Source organism: Corythoichthys intestinalis, chromosome 8 (genome assembly GCF_030265065.1).
Source record: "Corythoichthys intestinalis isolate RoL2023-P3 chromosome 8, ASM3026506v1, whole genome shotgun sequence".
In the NCBI taxonomy this organism is placed as follows: domain Eukaryota; kingdom Metazoa; phylum Chordata; class Actinopteri; order Syngnathiformes; family Syngnathidae; genus Corythoichthys; species Corythoichthys intestinalis.
Genome location: NC_080402.1, coordinates 37,177,667 through 37,199,251, shown reverse-complemented (window position 1 = coordinate 37,199,251; position 21,585 = coordinate 37,177,667). Strand labels below are relative to the sequence as shown.

At 39.0% G+C, this 21,585-nt stretch overlaps 1 protein-coding gene across 1 annotated transcript; it reads right to left on the bottom strand.

The window, feature by feature from the left end:
- Positions 1-128: 128 nt before the first annotated feature.
- On the bottom strand, positions 129-21,031 carry p4hb (prolyl 4-hydroxylase, beta polypeptide). The gene is made up of 11 exons (XM_057844366.1): positions 20,685-21,031; positions 15,030-15,236; positions 12,709-12,842; positions 12,430-12,567; positions 8,708-8,812; positions 8,483-8,608; positions 8,197-8,397; positions 6,554-6,674; positions 5,969-6,150; positions 5,470-5,598; positions 129-1,386 (listed from the first exon to the last, which is right to left on the bottom strand). Exons 1-11 carry the CDS (start codon positions 20,821-20,823, stop codon positions 1,315-1,317), a joined length of 1,554 nt encoding a protein of 517 aa, XP_057700349.1. The 5' UTR covers positions 20,824-21,031; the 3' UTR covers positions 129-1,314.
- Positions 21,032-21,585: the final 554 nt, after the last annotated feature.

Below are 21,585 nucleotides of genomic sequence, written 5' to 3'. Positions count from 1 at the left end.
GTATTGTAGCTTAAGAAATATGGAATTTGCCTAAAGCAAACGTTATGGTCCAAGAACCTTACGCATTTTGGCCATGCGGATTAAATTGTACCATGTTACAGTTCAACAAAACAAGACTTTAGGCAAAGTTGTGTCATATTGTTTATTGGCCATCATTTCACATTTTCCAAATCAAATCTTGATATGATGGAATGCTTTAAGTATCCCTCACCTCTGTACAGATGTCAATTGTATCACCTCACCTCTACTAATGCCACCACAGTACACTTACAAACACACACATTTTCATCATCACGACTAGGAAAACTAGTCATTCATAGCCATCACTCACACATTATACAGTGAAAAGTAGTGTATAAGTAGAGCCAAGAGGGGATACAGATGGTACATACAGTATGGGCGAGCGGTGGTACTGTGCAACTGCTTCCTCCCCGTATCAGAATAAACTCTTGTCTCAGAACAAACATGAATGTAGCGCACTCGTTAACTTTAGTAACCATAAAGAATCTCGAAAGAGGCATGAACGCAGTGCAACTTTTCAGAATTGGCTCCCAAAAAAATAATCATCCATGGCCTGAGTGTATGTGTGTGTGTCCAAGTGCCAACTCTGTCCCATCAAGGCCAAAAGCGGCTACAATTGGGCACGATGGTCAAACATAAAAAAAGTCCTAAATTAAAAAACGAAAAACACTCAGTTAAAGCAATTAAATAAAAAACATTCCCACCCCCGATCCTCCCAAAAAGTTAGCATTTGTTCCGTTTGGGGGAGGAAAAAAAAAAAAAAAAAAAAAAAGTCAGTAGACCCCACAGAAAGTGAGGAGTTAATTGTTTGGAAATGACAGGGATAAAAAGATCTGCCACCGCTTCCACTCTGAAGGCAGGTTGTTCAGATATTGGTCTAAGCTACATGTGAGCGGGAGGGGCCTTTTGCTACACAGCGAGGATATATTTTACTGTAAAAGCACAGGTAGTCCATTTGTCCGAGAGATTGATCCTTACAAAATGATCAGACCAAACTCCGTAAGTGCACAGATGAAAGCTAAAGTGTACTTTGTTGAATGAAACTAAACATTTGGTGGAGAAGCTCTCGATGCCAATGTGTGATTTTTTCTGTGTGCCCTCCCCAAATAAAATGAGACGTCAGGGAAAGAAGCTTGTACCAATATACTGACTGGCCAACTAGTGGGCCTGCTGGTGGACTAAGAGGTGGCTAGATAAGGGAAATAATGGTCTCAGTAGAAGGACACTGTCTTTAAAGAGTGAAGGGAAGGTAAATGGAAGGAGGGGGCAGCGTGGGTCTCTTCTACCAGCTTTTTAAAACTCATCATGTACTTTTTCCTTGCTGTCTGAGTCTTCGTCATCCGTATCCTCCAAGTCCTCCAAGTCCTGCAAATCAGTCGAGAATGAGATGGGTATTAACATCTACTATGACTCGCAGATACCTCAAAATTGATGCGCCAATGAGTTTCAAAAAGGCCTTGCGAGTTAAAGTTATTAATCATGCTCTTCAAATGTGACCATCTACAAATGTAAAGAAAAAACAAAAAACAAAAAACAAAAAAAAAAAAAAACAAAACAAAAAAAAAAAATCACACATGAGTCATCATTTGGGTGCAACAGACATGACATCTTGTGCTTGCAATGTCTTTCCCAGTCTAGGCTGAGGTTAACTAGGGGTGGGGAAAGGAAGATTTTAATGTTGGCTGTGGGTGCTGCACGTGCGCTACTGCAGGCTTAGGGTCTCTACGGGCAAAGCCAAGTAAACAGGACAGCTGTAAGATATTTGTGGACATTGGAGTGGTGGTGGGGGTCTACACCACACAATTAGACTTCTGAGAAAAAGATGTGCTAAAACAACTGCCATGCAAGAATAGTAAACATACACGGCAGACCTGTAATGCACGCATTCTAATTAAAAGCCGGCACGCATCAATATCCGATCGCGATCCAGACACGTTAACACCTTTAATCTAATTAATATAAACACTTCAAATCAGTTTTACTTTAAAATGCTAATATTTTACCTCAACCTTCCCAATACGGCATTTCATTGGATAAAGTGCATGCATGCATGCATGCCAAGCTCTATCCTCACTTCTCAGGCACATTCTGGAAATGTTGTCTTTTGGTCAAAACACACAATTACGGCAATATATTGTAGAGGTGGGGATTCTTTGGGCACCCAACGATTCAATTATAAATCGATTATTGATGCACAACCCCCCCCACACTTTATGGTTTCGTACATTAGTTCCAAAATTGTTCGAAAATCCTCTCAGACTATTTCAGTATCAAGTTAACAGCTAAAAACGGTAAATAGAATACTATTCAGAATACTGCTAGAATAGTCCCCATTCTGGATACCAGTTTACTTAAAAAAAGTAAAATCAAGCAGATTTAACAAAATTTTTCAGATCTCCAAAATCTTAAATGGCGCACGCTGTGCTAACAAACATTGCTGATATTGTTTATTCATAATACATATGGGTTGCTGATAGGGGTGTGACAAAATATCGAAATGGTGATATATCGTGATACTTTGTATCCCAAAAGGTTATCGATATGCTCCTGTCAAGAATCGAGATATCGTTTTAAAAAGGTGTCAGTGTGTGTAAAAGTTAAAAAAAAAATGAACAAGTTGCTTCCAAAATCTTCCATCATAATAGTGTCTCAGTTAACTCCAAGGGTGCATCGACGGTGCTCGACACCCAATCCATTTGTGATGGATTGGGAACGTTCGATCATTCGAAACCAGAGCATTCAGTCATTCGGTCTGATTTTCGGGGCATTAACAGGTCACTAACTGTTCATTTTAGGGCATTTCAAGGTCATTTCCTGTTAAGTTTGAGTCACTGCACACACTCATTTGGGTGATTCCCAGGTCACTTCCTGTTCTGTAACCAAAAATAAACAGGAAGTGACCCATAAAATACCCCAAAACCAACAGTAAATTACTGAAAATCAACAGGTACCTTAAATGGCCCAAAATTACCTCATTGCCTGGCATTGGCTGCCACAGACGTCCAGACGTTCAATCCGTTTGAAGTGGGAGGGATTCCAGTTCAAACGGATTGGCCGTCTACGAGGGAAACTCATTCCAAATCACAGCAGAAGCTTGTTTTTCGGTTTATTAGTTATTTGTACAATATCCTAAAATGATTTCCTGACCAATGTATCGATAATCGTTGTACCGCCATATCGTCAGATCATCGTTATCGTGAGCAAATCGTATCGTATCGTGAGGTACAAAGAGGTTCCCACTCCTAGTTGCTGAATCAATAACTTTACGAAGTGTCGAGAGGTGGATGGTCTTTTGTGTTGGTAGATCCAGTGTGCCTCAATCAAAGGTGAGTAAATGAAGCCAATTGTTTGTATTCTTTGTTGAGACGTTACTACTTAGCACAGAGCGCTTTAGCTAGTTAGCGATTATGCTAATCCGCAGCTTAAGTGTCCATTTGTATTGTGTTTTGGGGAAGCATATTAGCACTTGAGTTATATGTTATATGGTAAAGTTGTCTCATTTTTCCTAATAAAAGGAACCACACACACATATAAGCCCATTCAAATTACAGCTTAGAATGTCCTTTCAACAAACTTCCATGTATTGTTTAGTTTGCTTAAAGAAAATGGAGTCATTGACAATTTATATCACCGCTTCACCCACAAAAAAAGTCAATCAGCAGCACTTTATTGGAATGAACCAGACTTTAATCTGAGAAATTCTTTTGTTTTAAACTCAACCTTTTATTTAAAACTAAGTTTTATGTACTTAAAACAGTGCAGTTGTAGACTAGAGTTAGGTCATGAAGCTGTAATAAAATATTTTTTAAAGGCAATAGTCATCCATTTTATCTTCATTGTTACTTCCAAGTGCCTAACACAACTTAAAGTTAAATTGTTAAGGTAATTGAAAAATTACATTTATCCGATTAATCATTTAATCGATCATGAAAGTAATCATTAGTTGCAGCCCTACTCACTAACGGGGCACTGTGATTTTCAAATGATCATTTAAGAGTGATCATTTGAACGCATCAACACTGGCAGGAATTCATGGAAATAGTGTTGCCCATTGATAACGGTTTCCTATTTATGTTAACCTATTGCCCACCATTGACAGAAGTAAATGTCCAGCCCATTGTAACTGGGAAGTGTTGCAATGACTGATCACTGCGGCTCTCTCTGCTTAAAATGTAATAATATTAGATGTCTATGGCCATCAATGTCAGCGAAAAAGTTAATGAGAACTGGCCCTTTTTTGTGACAATACTTCAAAATGTTGATGACAAGCCTAAGACCTGTCAAAAAAATGTCAGGGACAAGCTTGTAATTTATCCAACGCAATGGTGGTGATGATTGGTGACTTTTGGAGGCGTGGCTGCACACGCCGCATTTAGCTACACTAGTCAAGCCGTGCTAAAAGCCAGTTTGTTCTGGAATCGCAACTCTTAGGGAGGGTTGCAATGTTGTTATCCCCTCAAGAGTGTGATGTCTACTTGTTCCCTCCTTTCCAGAACATTTTCATCTTGTCCGTAACGAAACACTGCCAAATCAGAAGACTTGGCATCCCTGCATTTAGAAAGCAATAAAGTGGGTGACCCACTTTGTTGTAATATTACAACCTCACATCCTGACTTGCACCGTTCATCTTTTATTGGAACGGCAACCTCTACGTCTCAACAATCATGACGCAGCCGACTCAACCTTAAATGGTGCTAAGATTTATTTAGCTCTTTTGGGAAGCACAATCTCTAAGCCAGCCTTCGGTTTGTGGGGAAGGTGGTGAAAACTTCTATGGAGAAGATTCAAAACTGACATTGCAAAATCCAAGTATACCTTTAACGTGTGTCTAGAGTATGTTAACATGTTGGCTGCGATAGACCTCCAATCATTTAGACTCATTGGCTACCATTGACAACGCTAGCCGTTCAGTCCATTGTGACTGGGAGATGTTAGCCCTTCCAGCCAAAAGAGTGGCTGTGAGCGGCACAGAAACTTTTGCATTCATCGCCAGCTCTCCCAGTTTGAATGAACTGGATATCCATCTTTGTTAATAAAGGTTTTACTAGTTCCTACATTTGACATACGATTGTTATATTAGTGTGTGCCACAGCTTATGAAATTGGTCTACATCAATATATTTTGTCCACTTCCAAAACACCAGGATTTATGCAATACATTTTACCTAAATTGCTAGGATTTTAACATTTCAGCCAGATACTGGATCTCAAAACTACAGCCAATTGACAATTTTAACTTCATTTTTCTTTTTTAATGACCCAAAAACTTAGTAAAATCTCACTACTTTTATCCAAGAAGTATTTTGCTTGTAGACCGGCGTAAACACCACTAGTCAAAATGGTTCAAAAGTCTATTACAGACAATTTCAATAACTCTGTAGCACCACACATTGCTAGGAGTGCTTTTGGTAGGAAATGCATTGATACTACAGAACAGTGACAATCCTACCTCAGGATCAAAGTCTTCCTCATCGCCATCATCATCGTCGTCGCCAGCAGGTGCTCCTCCCTCTGTACCGCCACTCTCCAAGAACTTGCTCAGGCCTTCTAGTGTTCTCTCCCCATTGTAGTCAATCACCTGTTTAAATCAATTCTCTTCAATGTGTCATCTTATGCCAATAGTGTGCTAACATTTAATCTATTTTAATGTCCTAATCCAGCTAGGGTGTATTTCAATATTGATTTTATTCTGGGTAGAAATAAAGCTAGTGCCCAATTATGTATATACTAAACAAAACCTTAATGTGCAGAACCTTGAGGTTGGCTGTCTCACATTTCTATGCAGTTAGCGATGCTATATCAAGAAGCACTAATGACACTTTGGCTGAAAGGCACGGCCTCCATCAATAAAGCCTAAAAGTAAATACACCAGATTTCTGTGGGTGCATTATAAAGTCACTGCATAGTTTGTGAAATGTTTTGACTTGCTGTGAGAGGGAGTGAAATACCTTGCGTTCTTCTCCTGCAGGGAAGAACTTCAGGGTAGGGAAGCTATGGACTTTGACGGCCTCCACCTCATTAGCTGTAGAATCCATCTTGGCCACAAGGATGTCAGCATGGTCCTTGTACTTCTCACCCAGCTTTTCCCAGATAGGATTCAGCTGCTTGCAGTGGCCACACCAAGGGGCATCTATAACAACACAATATTTGAAAAGGAACAAACAAAAACATTTGAGACAAATGACCTCTTCAGCAGCAGACTGACTATTGTACATCACGTGCATCCAACACCCCATCACCTGTTGTGAGATGTCAGACGAATACAACGGAAATAGCCCACATTTGGATGGGAATAGCTCACAAATAAACCAGCAGCTATTTTTAAAACTGATCTTTTCAGCATCAGTGTCTGGTAACAATACACACAAGCAGGAGTGGTCAAGGCACTACAGGTGTGAAGCCTGACCATCTACTCTTAGAAACCAAAAAGGCTTAGCAGGGACAGAAAGGATAAAAATACCACTTCAGCAAGTGAAGTCTTTTCACTCTCTCATGTTTAGCTATTTTTTTCAACAATCAACAAGAATGCTTACAGAATTCAACAAAGACGTTCTTCTTGGGATCAAAGGCGACCTCCTCAAAATTCTTGCCAACCAGAACCTTGACAGGTGTTTGGTCCCAGTCTTTGGGGATTTCTTGGCTCATCAGGTGAGGCTGTGGGTAGAAGACACCTGAACAGTCACTCGAGGTACTACATTATATTTGCAAATTTGTTTTACCAATCAAAAGAAAATGTCTGAGGCTTAGTCAACAGGCTAGTGAATTATCAGTGCTGATATTAAAGGAGTCTTAACCCTTTCTACGGCACAAATTTAACCCATTTTTTCCAAACTTAAAAAAACCCAAACATTTCCTTAGTTTTTGGTAGCATTGGCTTTGAACTGCATGATTTGGGTAACGTTCCACAAGCGTCTGACATTGTTTTCTTACGGAATTCTGGCCCATTCATTCTGACAGAATTGGTGTAACCAAGTCAGGTTTGTCAGTTGCCTTGCTTCCAAAAACCTCTTTGGATCTTCCCACAGACGTTCTATAGGATTCAGATCAGTGCATTGTGATAGCCCCTCCAAGACATTAACTTTGCTGTCCTCAAGCCATTAAAAATTCTCAGTGTGCTTAAGGTCATTGTCCCTTTGGAAGAACCATTTGCGCACAAGTTGAAGCTTTCTTGCTGATGTCTCAAGAGGTTTTCTTCACATTTCATTTTCCACAATTCTTCACGATGTCGTCAATTTTATGAAGGGATCCAGTTTCTACTGCAGCAAAACATCCCTACAACATGATGCTACCACCTCAGTGCTTTACAGTTGGTATGGTGCTCTCAGGTTTACAAGCTTCAGCCTTCATCCAAATTTAACTGTCATTGTGGTCAAACAGCTCCACTTAAGTTTCAGACCACAGGACATTATTATTCCTGTCTTTTCGCCAACTGTAATTTGGCTTTTTTGTTTCTTCAAGAGTGATTTGTTCTTTCATGCAGAGTAGCCGTTCATCCCATGTCGGTGCAGGAGTCACTTCACTGTGGATAACGACACTTCCTTACCAGCTTGACAAAGCATCTGTACAAGGTCTTGGAAGTTTTGCTCTGGCACTGATTCGCAGAATTCGGACCAAAATACGGTAATCTCTGACACAGAGCCCTTCTCCTTTCTGAGCGGTGTGATGGCTAGACATTGCCATGATGTTCATATCTGAATGTAGCACCTTCAAGCATCTGGACATTGCTCCCACAGATGAAGCAGACTTGAGTTTCAAAATGGTCTCCTTATTTCTTGACAGAATTGTGATTTTTCCATGATTTTTAACACGAACGCACAGTGTTTGAGGTGTGGCCTTAAAATACATCTCCAGGTGTGCCTTCAATTAATTTATATGTTGTCAGTTAACCTATCATAAGCTTCCAAAGCCACTACATCATCTGGGCTTCCTAAAGTTGCTAAAATACATAATACTTGTTGTGCATGTAAACATTTGTTTTCAACGAACAACAATTTAAAATTCTCATTATAGTGGTATTTAGCTAAATTAAATTATTTTGTATCCTAAATTACCTAAAACAGGACAAGTTTATTCTGCTTTAACTTCACACAGTGAGGAAAATGTAGTGTCTTATTGCACAGTATGTAAACTTTCATTTTAACTGCAAGTATAAAAGCAGCGTCGCCAGTTCCGTTACCTTCAGTTTGCCTTCTTTAAATTGTGTGCAAAATCCAACAATGGCCTCTGCAGTGATGGTGTCGCTCTCTGGTTTGTACTTAGTCATCTCATCCTCCAGGGTGATGAGGCGGATGGCTGGGCACTCCTCTTTCTTTAGGCCAAAGAACTCCAAGATGCGCTGGTTGTCATCCACCTCGCTGTCGATGAAAATGAAGAGGATCTAGATTTTGGAAAAAGGGAGGAGCGACAAATTAAGTAAACATGGCTCGATGACAGACGTTGGTGCTTCGGGCAAGTTGACTTACCTGTCCTTTGAATGACTCGGCGGCTTTTTTAAATTGGTCCATTTTTTCCTGGAAGTCTGAGGCTGCTTTTGGCAGAAACATAAGAATGTGGGACTTGATCTCACCCCCAAAGATTTTAGGGGCAGTCTAGGGATGAAAGAAAATGTTAAAATTCTACTTGTTTTACTGGTGGTTACTTTGGAGAGAAAGATTTGATAAATAATTTTACACTACCCAATCACTTACCTGCTCAGTGAATTCAATGACCAGAGGCAGCTGGTTGGCTTTGACAAAAGACAGGATAGTTTCTTTGGTAAGGTCACCATCAAAAGTGTTACGTCCTTCATCGAACTTAAAAACAGAAAAAGACACAAAGAGTCAGTCACAAATGTTCCAATGTGGTCTGCTGGTAAACACCCAAAAAAAGATTTACCAGACAACGATTACCAAATCCTCCTATCTTCCGGGATTTGAGAGGGGCACGGAGGTAAACTGACATTTGACTGTTAAGAATAGCTGGTGTAAGATTGGCCAAGCAGCTTTTACCGGCACACAACAGCAAAGTGTTTGGCAAAGGTCACGTAGGCAGCTATTGGCTCTGAAATTTAAGACCCTGTCGTGATAAACAAATTGAAGTTCCCAGCTGTTAAACAGAGTTGCTGCGTTGGCCGAGTTTGCAGGCAAAGAGCCCATATGACAATAATGTTTTTAATTCTGCTCGGATCTTCACATGAACACGTGGCTGTTATGAAGAGGATTGGCACCGATAATGCATAGCAGCTAACAGAGTTACAATAATAAATTAACTTATTTTAGCAACCATTACTTTAGCTCGACTCTTAGGAATTTAAATATACGATTGTCGACTGTAGTGCAACTTTTAATTCCTTCACCTTTTTTAACCTAAAAAATTCAGGTAAACAGGTCATGAAATACGGGTGTATACTTTCTCAATTGGGAAACATTCCAATTGATTCTAAATGTGCATATACATACACACACCTTATATACTGTATGAGGAATATACACAAAGAGCAGCTACTTCCAAAGATCTTTTAGTCATACCCAGTCTATCAAGGATAAAACCAGTGATTCCAGTTTAACTCTTCGCCAGGCACAGTATAACAAAGACAGGAGCAGTAAATTGGTCTGGTTGACAAAGAATGCGCTTCAAGATTTAAATTATTAAAAAAAAAAAAAAAAAAAATTGCTTTTTAATCCTTTGACAGTTGCTAATTTTTGATTAGACAACCATACATAGATGAAGAATAAGTGATTTTTTAAAATGACCTTGCATGAGTAGCCATGACTGTTGATCAACTTGTCCGGTCATGAAAGATAATATTCACAGCTCACACTGAAATGAATGATAAACTATGAAACAACCTTTTATAGAGCTAGATTACCTCTGTAGCGGGAACCCTCTAATTTGTTTGCCCTTTCCACTTGGCAATATCTTTAATGGGTAAATGGTAGGCATTTTTGAAGCACCATTTGGTATACATTTTAATTCTTAGGATGTTTCTGCATTCTTTGACAAGCGTTTATACAACTAGTATATGAATATTTTGATTGGTATCCATTTGGCTGCATTGTTTAATTTTTTTAGTAATCATTTATTGTGTGGCGTATATGAAATTGTCATGAATTGGGGGGGGGGGGGGGGGGCAAAGAAAATTCCTTTGTAGCAAGTTATACATTATCAAACGAAAATTCCTTTCATATCACATAGCTCCATTTTGGACCTTGTACTAATATAACAGTTGAGGTCGCACCATCTAAGATGATAAATTGATAAGAGGCCCACAGCAGCTCTTGTACAGGTCAAACACTTTTTACATTGTTGTATCAAAAATAGTAAAGTGCAAACATCTCAGTTGCATATGCTCAATTCTCAATACTTCAACAAGTACATTAGGGATGTCTCAATCGCGTATTTTTGCACCCGAGTCAGAGTCACCTGATTGAGAATATGCCGACAAAGTCCCAATCAGATACCGAAAAAGTTGTCCAAAAAGTTTTAAATGTGTTAATGTCCCACTGATTTTTTAAACAGAAAAACACTTGTCTTTATTAAATGCTTCATTGAGTGAATCCACTCAAATCTCCTCACACTGCTGGAAAAAAAAAAAACAGTTGCCACAGCACTCTACTGCTAGTGTTTAATAAGCTAAACGATAATCGAAACATTCGGCGCGGTTAAACATAGCACTCCTAAGCTTCTCTAGCAAGACCAAAGCTTCAACGCATGTCAATTATTGTTAACTTTAACAAGCAAACTCAAACTGCAACGGTGGTGACCAAGAACAGCAGCAGAAGAGTGACAGGCTGTACGCACATGAAGCAGGAAAAACAAATAAACCTGATCCTTTTCACCCGATTCTGATCCTCTGAAAAATGGCGTGATTCGCCCGATTTCAAAGATCGGATTGGGACATCTCCATTAGATATGTAATTTGGTTTACATTCATCTGCTCATGGCCAATATGCTTCAGAGAAAATAAATCTTTGAATTGGCTTTACTAGTTGACATTATTCCAAGACCAGGTCTTGCAAGGCAGTCATGTGAAAAGAAATGTGGCAGAGAACCTCTGACGATCTTTAATTAGCAACACCAAGTGGATACCCTTCCTGAAGTCAACTGCATCATGTTACCATCATGTAAATCAGACCACAGCCGACTGAACGATGACCGTTACTAAATAAAAAGGGCTCACGTGAGACCCCGAATGACTCATTGGTCATCATTTTTACACCTGGGAACAATTCAAACTAATCAAGTTGAATTTAGGCCTTATGGTCTTGGGTGTCAAGAAGAAAAGAAAAAACATGAAAATCCTTACACTCTTCAAACTAAGCAATACATCGACTTTATGAATTGCTGAAGATTAAAAACCCAATACCAGTTTTCTTTGTTATTTGCCAGAATGGAAATCTAGCAACCAGTTAATTCAATAGTTCAATAATTCAAAACTTCATTAGTATTTATTTTTTGCCATGGACAACGATTAAATGTCCCGTTCATTTGAACTGGGAAGGATGAAAATGCTCATTTTTCAGTGCCATAACGTTTGATCGCTGCCAGTCTCTCCCAGTCAAAATGGATTGATGTCTAGTGCCATCAACGACAGCCAATGGGAGGAATAAAAATAAAATTTTACGGTTTTCTTAAGATTTTATTTTTAGGCCATGTCACCCAACCTCAATTCAAACCAACTATATATTTTAGTTCCATAATTTCATTCACACCACTTTGCTAAATAAGACCGACACTTAAGAGGTGCACTTGTAGGAAATCTACTTAATGAAAAGGAGAAAAAAAAAAATCTGTTTACACTTTTCTACCTAAGTCGGAGACATTTTTTGGTACCTGAATGAGTCTTTGATAGAAAAGAGCACACATTTAAATTGTCTAAATATTTTACAATGATTGATGCAGCTGTTGATTATGTGCACACTTTGACTTGAGATGCATCCAACTCCACTCCAGTGTGCACACGTGCATCATGCAAAACTTGTTTAAGTTCAGACCGCTGTTCTGACACCTATAATCTAAACAAGCCATCAAAGCTTGAGGTAACATTCCTTAAATGTGTCACTAGATCTGCGGGTAAGAAGGATCTAAGCTAGGGATGTTCTGATGGAATATTTTTGCAACAGTCAGAGTCACCCGATTTGGAGAATCGGCCGATTCAGATTTTTTTCCCCTACAATTTGGACAAAAGTTCCAAACATGTTTCAGTTCTGTACTGTTTACAGTACTTTTTCTTCAGAGTTTTGCAGAGTACAAAAGGTACGTATATATTTTTATGTATATATATATAGATAAAATAAAAAACTCGATCCTTTCACCAGATTCCGATCCTCTGAAAAATAGCCTGATTGGCCCGATTTCTGATCAGGTCCATCCATAATCTAAGCCTAGCGCATCCTTATGCCGGCATCATTGGGGGAAAAATTGCACTCACCTTCTTAAAGAGAACAATGCCATCTTGGGAGACCTCAAACTTGGTAAAAACGGCATCATCTGAGGTAATGCCGAAAGGAACATCTTCGATTGCTTCAGCTGCCATTTCAAAGGCCTTGGCTCCAGCAGACTCCACATCCTGTGAAAGAATAAAACTATTTGAATAATATTGTCAAAATAAGGCGAGGAAGGTTTTCAAGTGACATTCACCTATTATCCACATATTCTACGAAACATCCCAACAGACCGTAGTCAAACTAAGATCAAAATATTCGCTTACCTTAAAGAACCCAATGACCACCACTTCATGGTCAGCTATTAAGGACTGCGCAGCTGTGACGTCAGCCAACAGCGCAACTGCGGGGCCTGTGCGTTTCTTGAGCCAGCTGATAAAGTCATCTGCCTGCCTTCCAGCTGAAACGGGGGGGGGTTGTAATTAGTGATACAAGTACACTTAACAGTAAATAAAGTTGAATATAAAATTACAACAACTGAATTTGGATATTTTGTGTAAAATGTATACAATGCAGTAGCATCCATTCATTTTTTTGGAAAAATAGAATGTACTTCTAAAAATGTTCTACATAGGGACTCCATGACAAAAGCTGCAATTCACAAAAACATGTAGGCCAACAGTTTCAATGTTTTTTTAAAAAAATAATTAATAATTCATTCATCTTCAAATGACAACACAGAGCCCAAATATTTTGACATTTCCTAAAACTTGTGACAAAAAATATCATTCCCTTTCCGTTGAACCAAGATCTAGGGGTTGACAGTAAGATTTATGGTACGAGACCAGAATGGGTCATGGGCAATTAAAAAAAAACCTCCGTTGCCAAATAGACCAGAGCCCAGCCCACAAAGACGACGTGACTGACTGCACATCCCACCAAAGAGTTTGAGCCAACTCAAATGCTTTTCTACATACAGATGGCATTACATTTCCCACCATGTTTAAATGCACCGACATGGTCCTGGGACTTAAGAGCTGGTCTGACATCTCAAAGATTTACAGCGATGGCTTACTGTTCATGCAAGTGTGTTTAAATTAATCCTGCACAATCCATACATGTATGAACCAGACAAAGGTTCTGTGCATGCATGTAATAGGCCAAAGTGGGTACTGTGTTTCCATGGATGGCCCAAGCAGAGACAAAATGTTGCACTTGGGGAAGTGGAGTCTCATGCCAACAAACAGCCAACAACTCCGGAGTAACCAACTACTTAAACCACAGGTGTGAAACAGATTCCAGAAAGGGCCAAGTGGGTGCAGGTTTGCTTTCCAACCAATGAAGAGGACACCTTTTCACCAATCAAATCTTTTACATGTATAATCAGTTAAACTTTGTCAGGTGCCGCTTGTTTAAGTAGGAAGTTCATCGGTTGAACTCTCTGCACGGTATCGGTTGGAACAAAATCCAGCACCCACTTGGCCCTTTCTGGAATCTGTTTGACACCTGTGACTTAAACTGAACAACAGATAACAACAACAACTCTAAAGTTCATAGATACCATGTTATAAGCAACATTTAAAAAGGCCACATCAAAATGCAAACACTTATGCACACAAATGAATAAAATTATGAACTATGATAAAAAGTTTGAATATTGGTTAAAACCTTAAATATTTCAAATAGTGAAGAATGTTCAAAATCATGACTCATGAAGTCAACTCTCCTTTAGCAACTCTCCTTCACCGTCCGTCCTTCAGCCGTTAACAGTGTGATTAGTTTATTCTTATGAACTTGTTGTTTACACTCAAGATGCTACTTAAAATACAACCAAAAAGAGTAGTGAATCATAAAAAAATTGGTTTTCACGAGGGCAGCACACCATCAACAAAAAAAAAAAAAAAAAAAAATATATATATATATATATATATATATATATATAACGAACAAATTGAACTAACCATTCTTTCATTTATGCAATTATGTCAAAAACTGATTAGCAGGGAGGAAATCGCACTGGAAGGGCATGAATTTAATTATCTTTATGATTTTGCAGTGTACGAATGACTTTTCACTCCATTAATGCTATCTCATGGAAGCTTCTCAATGCACATAAAAAAACAATTGAAATCTCTTAATCTACCAGTGTGACCTTACGGAGTCACCTTTAATTTTTTGAGACGTGGTAATGTCGTAAATAAAAGACTTGGGATAATCTTAGTTTTTGTTTAGCCTTTGGGATAATCTTAGTTTGTGTTTAGCCTTTGTCTATACTTATCAAAACTACATTTAAAATCCTACATTTATAATTACTACAGCATCTTGAGCAATAAATTAGCGCAGGTATCAATACTACGGCACGATTAGTTTGTAAACAGTCAAAGTGAAAAGTAGAAAGGCAGGCGTTGTCACATTGCTTGTTTTTAGGATTTGGAAAGCAGCTATTGAAGTCTAACAGGTGTAATTAACCTGTGTGCACAATGAAGACGTGTGTTTAACATACAAACACTTATCCCTTCAAGGCCTAACGGGACTACAAAAGAGTCCAAACCTTTTATGCTGCCGGTTCTGAAGCAAAACTGTGAAAAACAGTTGAAGAAAAAAATAACCAATTAAAAAAAAAAAAAAATAAATAAAAAAACTTTACCTGAGTACTCTCTGGGGGATTCCTTGTCTCCCCCCTTAATGAACTTGATGGTGGGGTATCCACGGACACCAAACTCTTGGGCTAGGTCTGTCTCTTCAGTGGCGTCAACCTTAGCCAGGCGGATATCTGAACCTTCTGCCTTCAGCATACCAGCAGCCTTGGCATACTCTGGAGCCAGGGCCTTGCAGTGACCGCACCATGGGGCATCTGAAGGATGCAGTACAAACAGAAATTAGGGAATACACCTAATGCAAAGACAGGTTTGAGTTTAGGCGATGGAAGTCTGGACAACTGCTCCCGTTTTTTTTCCAGATGCACTGCTAAGCGATTAGGTCATGATAAGGGTTAAAAATCAAACTGGTGGGGCGCATTTGTCCTCACAGTCATTTTGGGAACAAAACATGACAAATGATATGACAAATGGAACTGCATCATGCACAAATACTACAAAGTTTACCGGTAAAATTAACATTTCCAATTCACAGAAAGCGTAAAGTTTAATTCCTTCCTTATCCATGGTTCAGTTAAAAAAATCCATGATTATGCTCAGCCGAGAACACCCAGTTTCCACACACTAAAAAAAATTTGACAAATAAAAAATCTTGCAGAAATTCAACATTTACATAGACAAATACATATTTATTGCCGTACAACTGAGAAAGTATTTTCACTCATCTTTCAAGTTTAAAAAAAAAGAGGACCAAAGCCATCCCAACTTGAAAACAAGGCAGTGGTTAAAAACACTTTAGCCACATTGGCTAAGATGTTTTATGACCCAGTGCCAAACCGAAAACTGCTCTGAATCATTGTGTAGGGAGTGCTAGGGAGTACCCCCCCACCCCCTCACCGTGATCATTCATTGCCAGGCCCTCCCGGTTAAAATGAATTGGGCATAAATGGTCCTAAGAAATGGTGACTATGGATGTCGAAAAATTCAAATAACTTAACCGATGCAATTTTACATGTAGATGAAATTGGCACTCAAATCTCATCGTCTTTCACCATTTAATAGTTACTGTATCTTAAAACAATACAGTAGGGGACGGGCCCCTTTTTCTTCAATTCTGGGAGCGACTTCACAACCATAATTGATGATCATGCCTAGCCTTCTATTGCAGTGCTACCTATAGTGCATGTTGACATAACAGAACGGTCACATTGTAACAACAGAATAGAAAGACTGATAGTATGCTAGCAAACTGCAAAAATCCGCAGCTCATTCTGGGTGTGACATCTTCTGTTAAGTGATATTTAAATGGGAAAGTTGAAGGCAGCTGGCGAAGTGTAATTAGGATTAAGAGTGTGACAATATCTCGATACAGCGATATATCGCGATATTTTGCAACCCGATCTGTTATCGATATGCTCCCGCCAAGTATCGATACTTTTATTTAACATATTGGCCATACAATGGAGTATGGATGCTGTACACTGCTCAATGTTTGTTGAGCAATTCCTTGGCGGTCCACTAGGGGCGCTCGGGAGTGGCGGTGAAGGTAAAGTGCGCACAAGTCGTCTAGAGAAGAAGAGAGGAAGCTCCAAGTGGGTTGAAAAAATAAAGCTCCGTGAGAACGGTGGAGGAAAAAATGAGAAAAATATTGCTACAAATCACGCATGGGGACACAGTTTAGATTTTACACCAACAAGAAAAGAAGTAAGGTGAACAAGGACTTTGCTGTATGCAAGAATTGTCTAACAAAAATAAGGTTCACTGGAAGCTGGTGACGAAGTGCACACCGGATTTCTTCACTGCTTCCCATTCATCACTTGAGGTAAGAAAGTTTTGCAATGTAATTGATTTTTAATTTACATGTATTATTTTGATGACATTTGGTGTTGAATGATATAAAATAAACCAGGACCCTAAACTGGATGAAAATGAACATCGAACAAGCCCACATGAATTTACCGATTTATTTGATATTATTTGAGAACCACTTTCCATCTAGTTTACTACACAAACTGTTATTACTGTCATTTTGATACAATAAGCTATAAAAATGGTTTGACTAGGTTCCAAGATATATAAAGTGATGTGCATGATAATTAATGTAGCCTACATATTAAAAATAGGTAATTATTGTATTTTTAATTTCTATATTCAATTCATATTTTTTTAAATTCAATACTTCCAACACACAAAAAAAATCAGGATTTCAACTCAAAAGTTATGAAGTAGCTAATATTTTTAGTTTTATTTTATTGTTTTTAAGGTGAGGAAGACTGACTGAGCAAGTCTGACATCTTAAATGCTGAAGCAGATAGTGGAAGTGCTCAAACCCAGCAACAAATGTCATATACGAAGAAAAGACCCACCAATTTTATCATTGTCCCACTCCAAGCTCAACTGTGGACACCTACAGCACTTTTTTTTTTAATTTTAATTTTTTAAAGATTTAAAACTTTAAAGAAATTAAGGGTGCCATTCATCATGATCTCTCAAAGCGATATCAGTGGTTGTGGTTTGTTTCCTCTATATGTGCAGGTGCACAATTTGCAGTAGATTTATATTTTACAGCAATGTTGCACAGAAAAGGTGTCACTGTTTAATAAATGACCTAAACAGTATTTTTTCTATTTTGAATTTTTTTTTCCCGTTTCAACAGTTGTATTGAGAATGTCATGGATCCAATTTCTGACCAATATATCGATAATCGCTGTATCGTGATATCGTGAGATGATCGTTATTGTGAGCCTTGTATCGCGAATCGTATCGTATCGTGAGGTGCCCTGAGGTTCCCACTCCTAATTAGGATCTTCTTTCATTAAGCCTTTTCTGTCATTTTTTGATGACTTTGTGCCAAAATATGTTCTATCATTCTAAACTCACCTAGTGCTGCAACGATTAATCTATTAACTCGAGTATTCGATTAGAAAAAAATATTCAAATTTTGTTGCTTTGAGTATTCGTTTAATTAAAGTGGCTTGGATACACTGCCCTCTGGTCTGCCTCTTTCCACATGGCTGAATCCAACCGTTCCCTGTTAAGACCAACGTAAGCTAAGCTTTTGTTTGAGCTAATGTTTTTAATGCATATGTATATGTATATTTAGCCATTTTTGTGGGAATATGCGTCAGAACCATTTGTTAAGAGCATTGCAAAAAAAAAAAAAAAAAAAAAAAAAACCCTAGCATTTTATAGCATTTAAGCAGTCTGACTTCTGTGTAAGTTAGTCAATTGTTCTTTTGTCGTACATGGATCCTAATGTAAAAAGAAATTATACCGTTTGAGGCTCAGCTCAGGTATTTGAATGTTTCATGTTCTTTATCCGATTACTCGATTATTCGAACTAACTAGTCCATCGATTAATCGACTACTAAAATATTCAATAGCTGCAGCCCTAAACTCACCTATGGTAGGATTTCCTAGCACTTTTAAAAGCACCCAGTGAGTTAAACGCCTCCCAACAACCCAAGACAACTTTATTTGCACATTTACTCAGGTGATGAAAAACAAATCAGAGTAAGTTAAAGTGCCTGTGACACGAAAAAGCATGTTTGTTTCATAATACACGCGGTATTTTATGCCCCTGAATGATATGGGCCGCTTGGATGTGTGTGGAAGCGTCGCTATTTTTATTTAGTTTTTTGAATCCCGCGCCATGAAAATGAGTGACTTCCGGCTTCGGTCTTGCATTGAGGAGGAGGGCGCTGTGACGTGTACGGTAGAAGACGTCCTCTTCACGCTACAGTGTACTGTTGTGCATGAGGACGAAGGATTCAGCTGATTTTGCGGATTAATACGTTTATTTTTCGCATCACGCCAGCCAAACGGCTGCAGAAAAATCATTCTGTATGAGGGAGAGGTGTATGCGCCTTTTTGGAGTTTCAAAAGGTTCCCATTCACCGTGGATATTTACTGTGGGACCATTGGACTTACGAGGAAGTGAGTAAACATCTTGTTTTGTATTATGTCAAATACGAATACAGTGATTACAAAGTAAACACTACAAACTACCTTTAAATGAAGGACTACTTACGTTTGATCATTGATAGGCATGTAAAAAGCTCTCCTAATGCTCATTAGCAGCAGCACGTTAGCTGCACAACAACTCCAGCCACCCTCCTCCGGGGAACGAACTGTAAATTGCTCTCCGCCGGGCGGTTTGCCGATCCGCGAAGACAATCGACAACCGGGTCGTCATGTCAAATAATCCAGGATAGTTATGTGTGATTTTCTGCTTCGAAGACTTTGAAACATCACTCGGTTCGGGTTAGCATGTCGGTTAGCTTTCACGCCTTCTGGTTTGTTTACATTCTCCGAAGCCGGGGATGGAAAATGACATATGTCCGATTAAGGTGTCATAAAATATCGTTCGGGAGGTGCGACAGTAAAGGTGAAGTCGACAGTTTTGACCATTATGGAGTAATTTTGCCATGTCGTCCTGAATAAATGCATTTTTATTATTTCATATTCCATTCAGCACAAGACTGTTATTTCTCATGACCATGCCATTTATTTAGCAATTGGGGAAAATACTTGGATAAAAAGAATACCCTGTAAAAATATTGAAGTAAAGAGACAGAAACAATGACATTTTGCCACTCTCTTTGTCGCGTTTTCCTCGTTCTGAATAATTCCCCCTCAATGGGTTGAATAGTAAAACCGATGAGCCCAGTCTACCGCTGACGTCATCCACCTGTTGGGGACGCTAAAGCCCTATAATGGTAGGCGTGGCTAACCGGCAGATTAAAAAACTAATTTCTCGTCATCTGTGCTTTGCTAAATTGTTGTATATAGTCGAATCGTCTCAAAATATGATTCTAATTCACATAATAATGCCATTTAAGACTTTTTCTCATGTCATATGCTCTTTAAAGCTACAATGGGGAAAAGTCCTTGTTGCATCATATTAAAATGTTTATGTGCAGTGCAGTCTTTGTAAATACTCTATGCTGATGAACGTTTGTGAAGTACACGTCAACTTAGCGCCACATCCCCATTAAATTCCTTTCCTGCCGAGAAATACGTGTGCAAACAATTGTTAGTCCCTCCCATTCCACAGTCATTGGCTCGTTCGACCCACGGCGAGCTGTGAATGGTCCACGATGAAGCACGTAGTTCGGTAGCGCGTCAACTTATCTGACTGCAGCGACTCTTTCAAGATGCCAATTGACCGATAATGCTCGTTTTCACATATTTACCCCAATTGCAAAAAGTTCGTGAGTTCAAATATAACGTCATTTTATGCATTCATATACAACTCATTCACTGACATTGACAGCGATAGCCTTGCAATCAATTTAAACAGAAACCACCTGTCTAAATCTCAGTACAATTCACGGCGGTAAACGTCCAACCCATTATAGAGCAACTCTGGCTCGTACATCGCCGTCATTGTCAATAAAGGAGTTCTCTGTACACGTCAGTGTAAAAGTGTGATGAATCTCAGCAACTTAAACGCTAAACTATTTTTTAACAGCAACGAGACTGGTGCTTCAGCATTTTATACATTAAAATACTCAAACTTAGTGTTACAACGGGCCAGGCGTCAATAATTAGCCACTTAGCGGGGACAACCTGTCGGCTTGACAAAGTTTACAGCCAATCACGACTGACTCGAGTTTGCTTAGCACGCTAACGTAGAAAACTGAAAGTCCGATGAACTACCGAGCATTCGTTTGCGGTTTTGTGGCAGATTTAGTCATACTCACAGAATTCTACCAGGATGTTAGGGTGCGCCGAGAGAGCCTCGTCAAAGTTACTCTTCTTCAGTACCAGAACGTCGTCTTCCTCGGGAATCTCAGCCCGACTGGCTACAGCTAACGTGCACAGGATGAAAAACTTGAGCATTTTTGCCTTCAAGAGTGCTCTTCCGCAGAAAAGAAAGCTGGCGGGAGACGCAGCGGACGAACGTGTTACTGAAAAGTTGAGGCTTTCAATTTGGTCGTGGTATTCTTTATCGGGGTTTGGATTAGTAGCTTGGTATTTTATGTCTACCGCTACTAACGTGGCAGTGCAAGCAGAAACCAGAGGGGGTAGCTGCTATGCGCATGCGTATTTATCAGGCCCTAAGCAGTTCGTGTTGAATTGTGACTGGACCGCAGCTGCACACACGCACCTGGAAGTGAAAACAACGTCCGCCGACGTCAACGTCTCATCTATTTCTTCTTCGATTTCTCGCACTTCAGTTGCATTAGCATTAGCGCCCCCCACTGGATAACTGAAGCGCGAGAATGGAAAAAAAGTTATGAGATGTACCTTACAATATACTGTAACTGTATTGTTAATGTATTAACCCTTTGGCAATTAAAAAAAACAACAACTACATATTAGCTAATTATATATGATTAATCATTGTTATACGTTATAGAAATATTTATTATTTTATAATTATAAATACATTTATAAATTAATTCAATCTTAATATAAACCAAATTAATTTAATTCAAATGAATAAAAGCAGAAGGACATACTTTTTATGGCCCCTAGTAACACTCGAATAGATTTATTTTCATAGTATTTAACTTAATGCATACCATTGATGGTGAAATGGCAGGCAGAGTTAGATGGGTGCCCAGTAAGAGTTCAAAGGGTTAACGCAAGGGCGTAGGT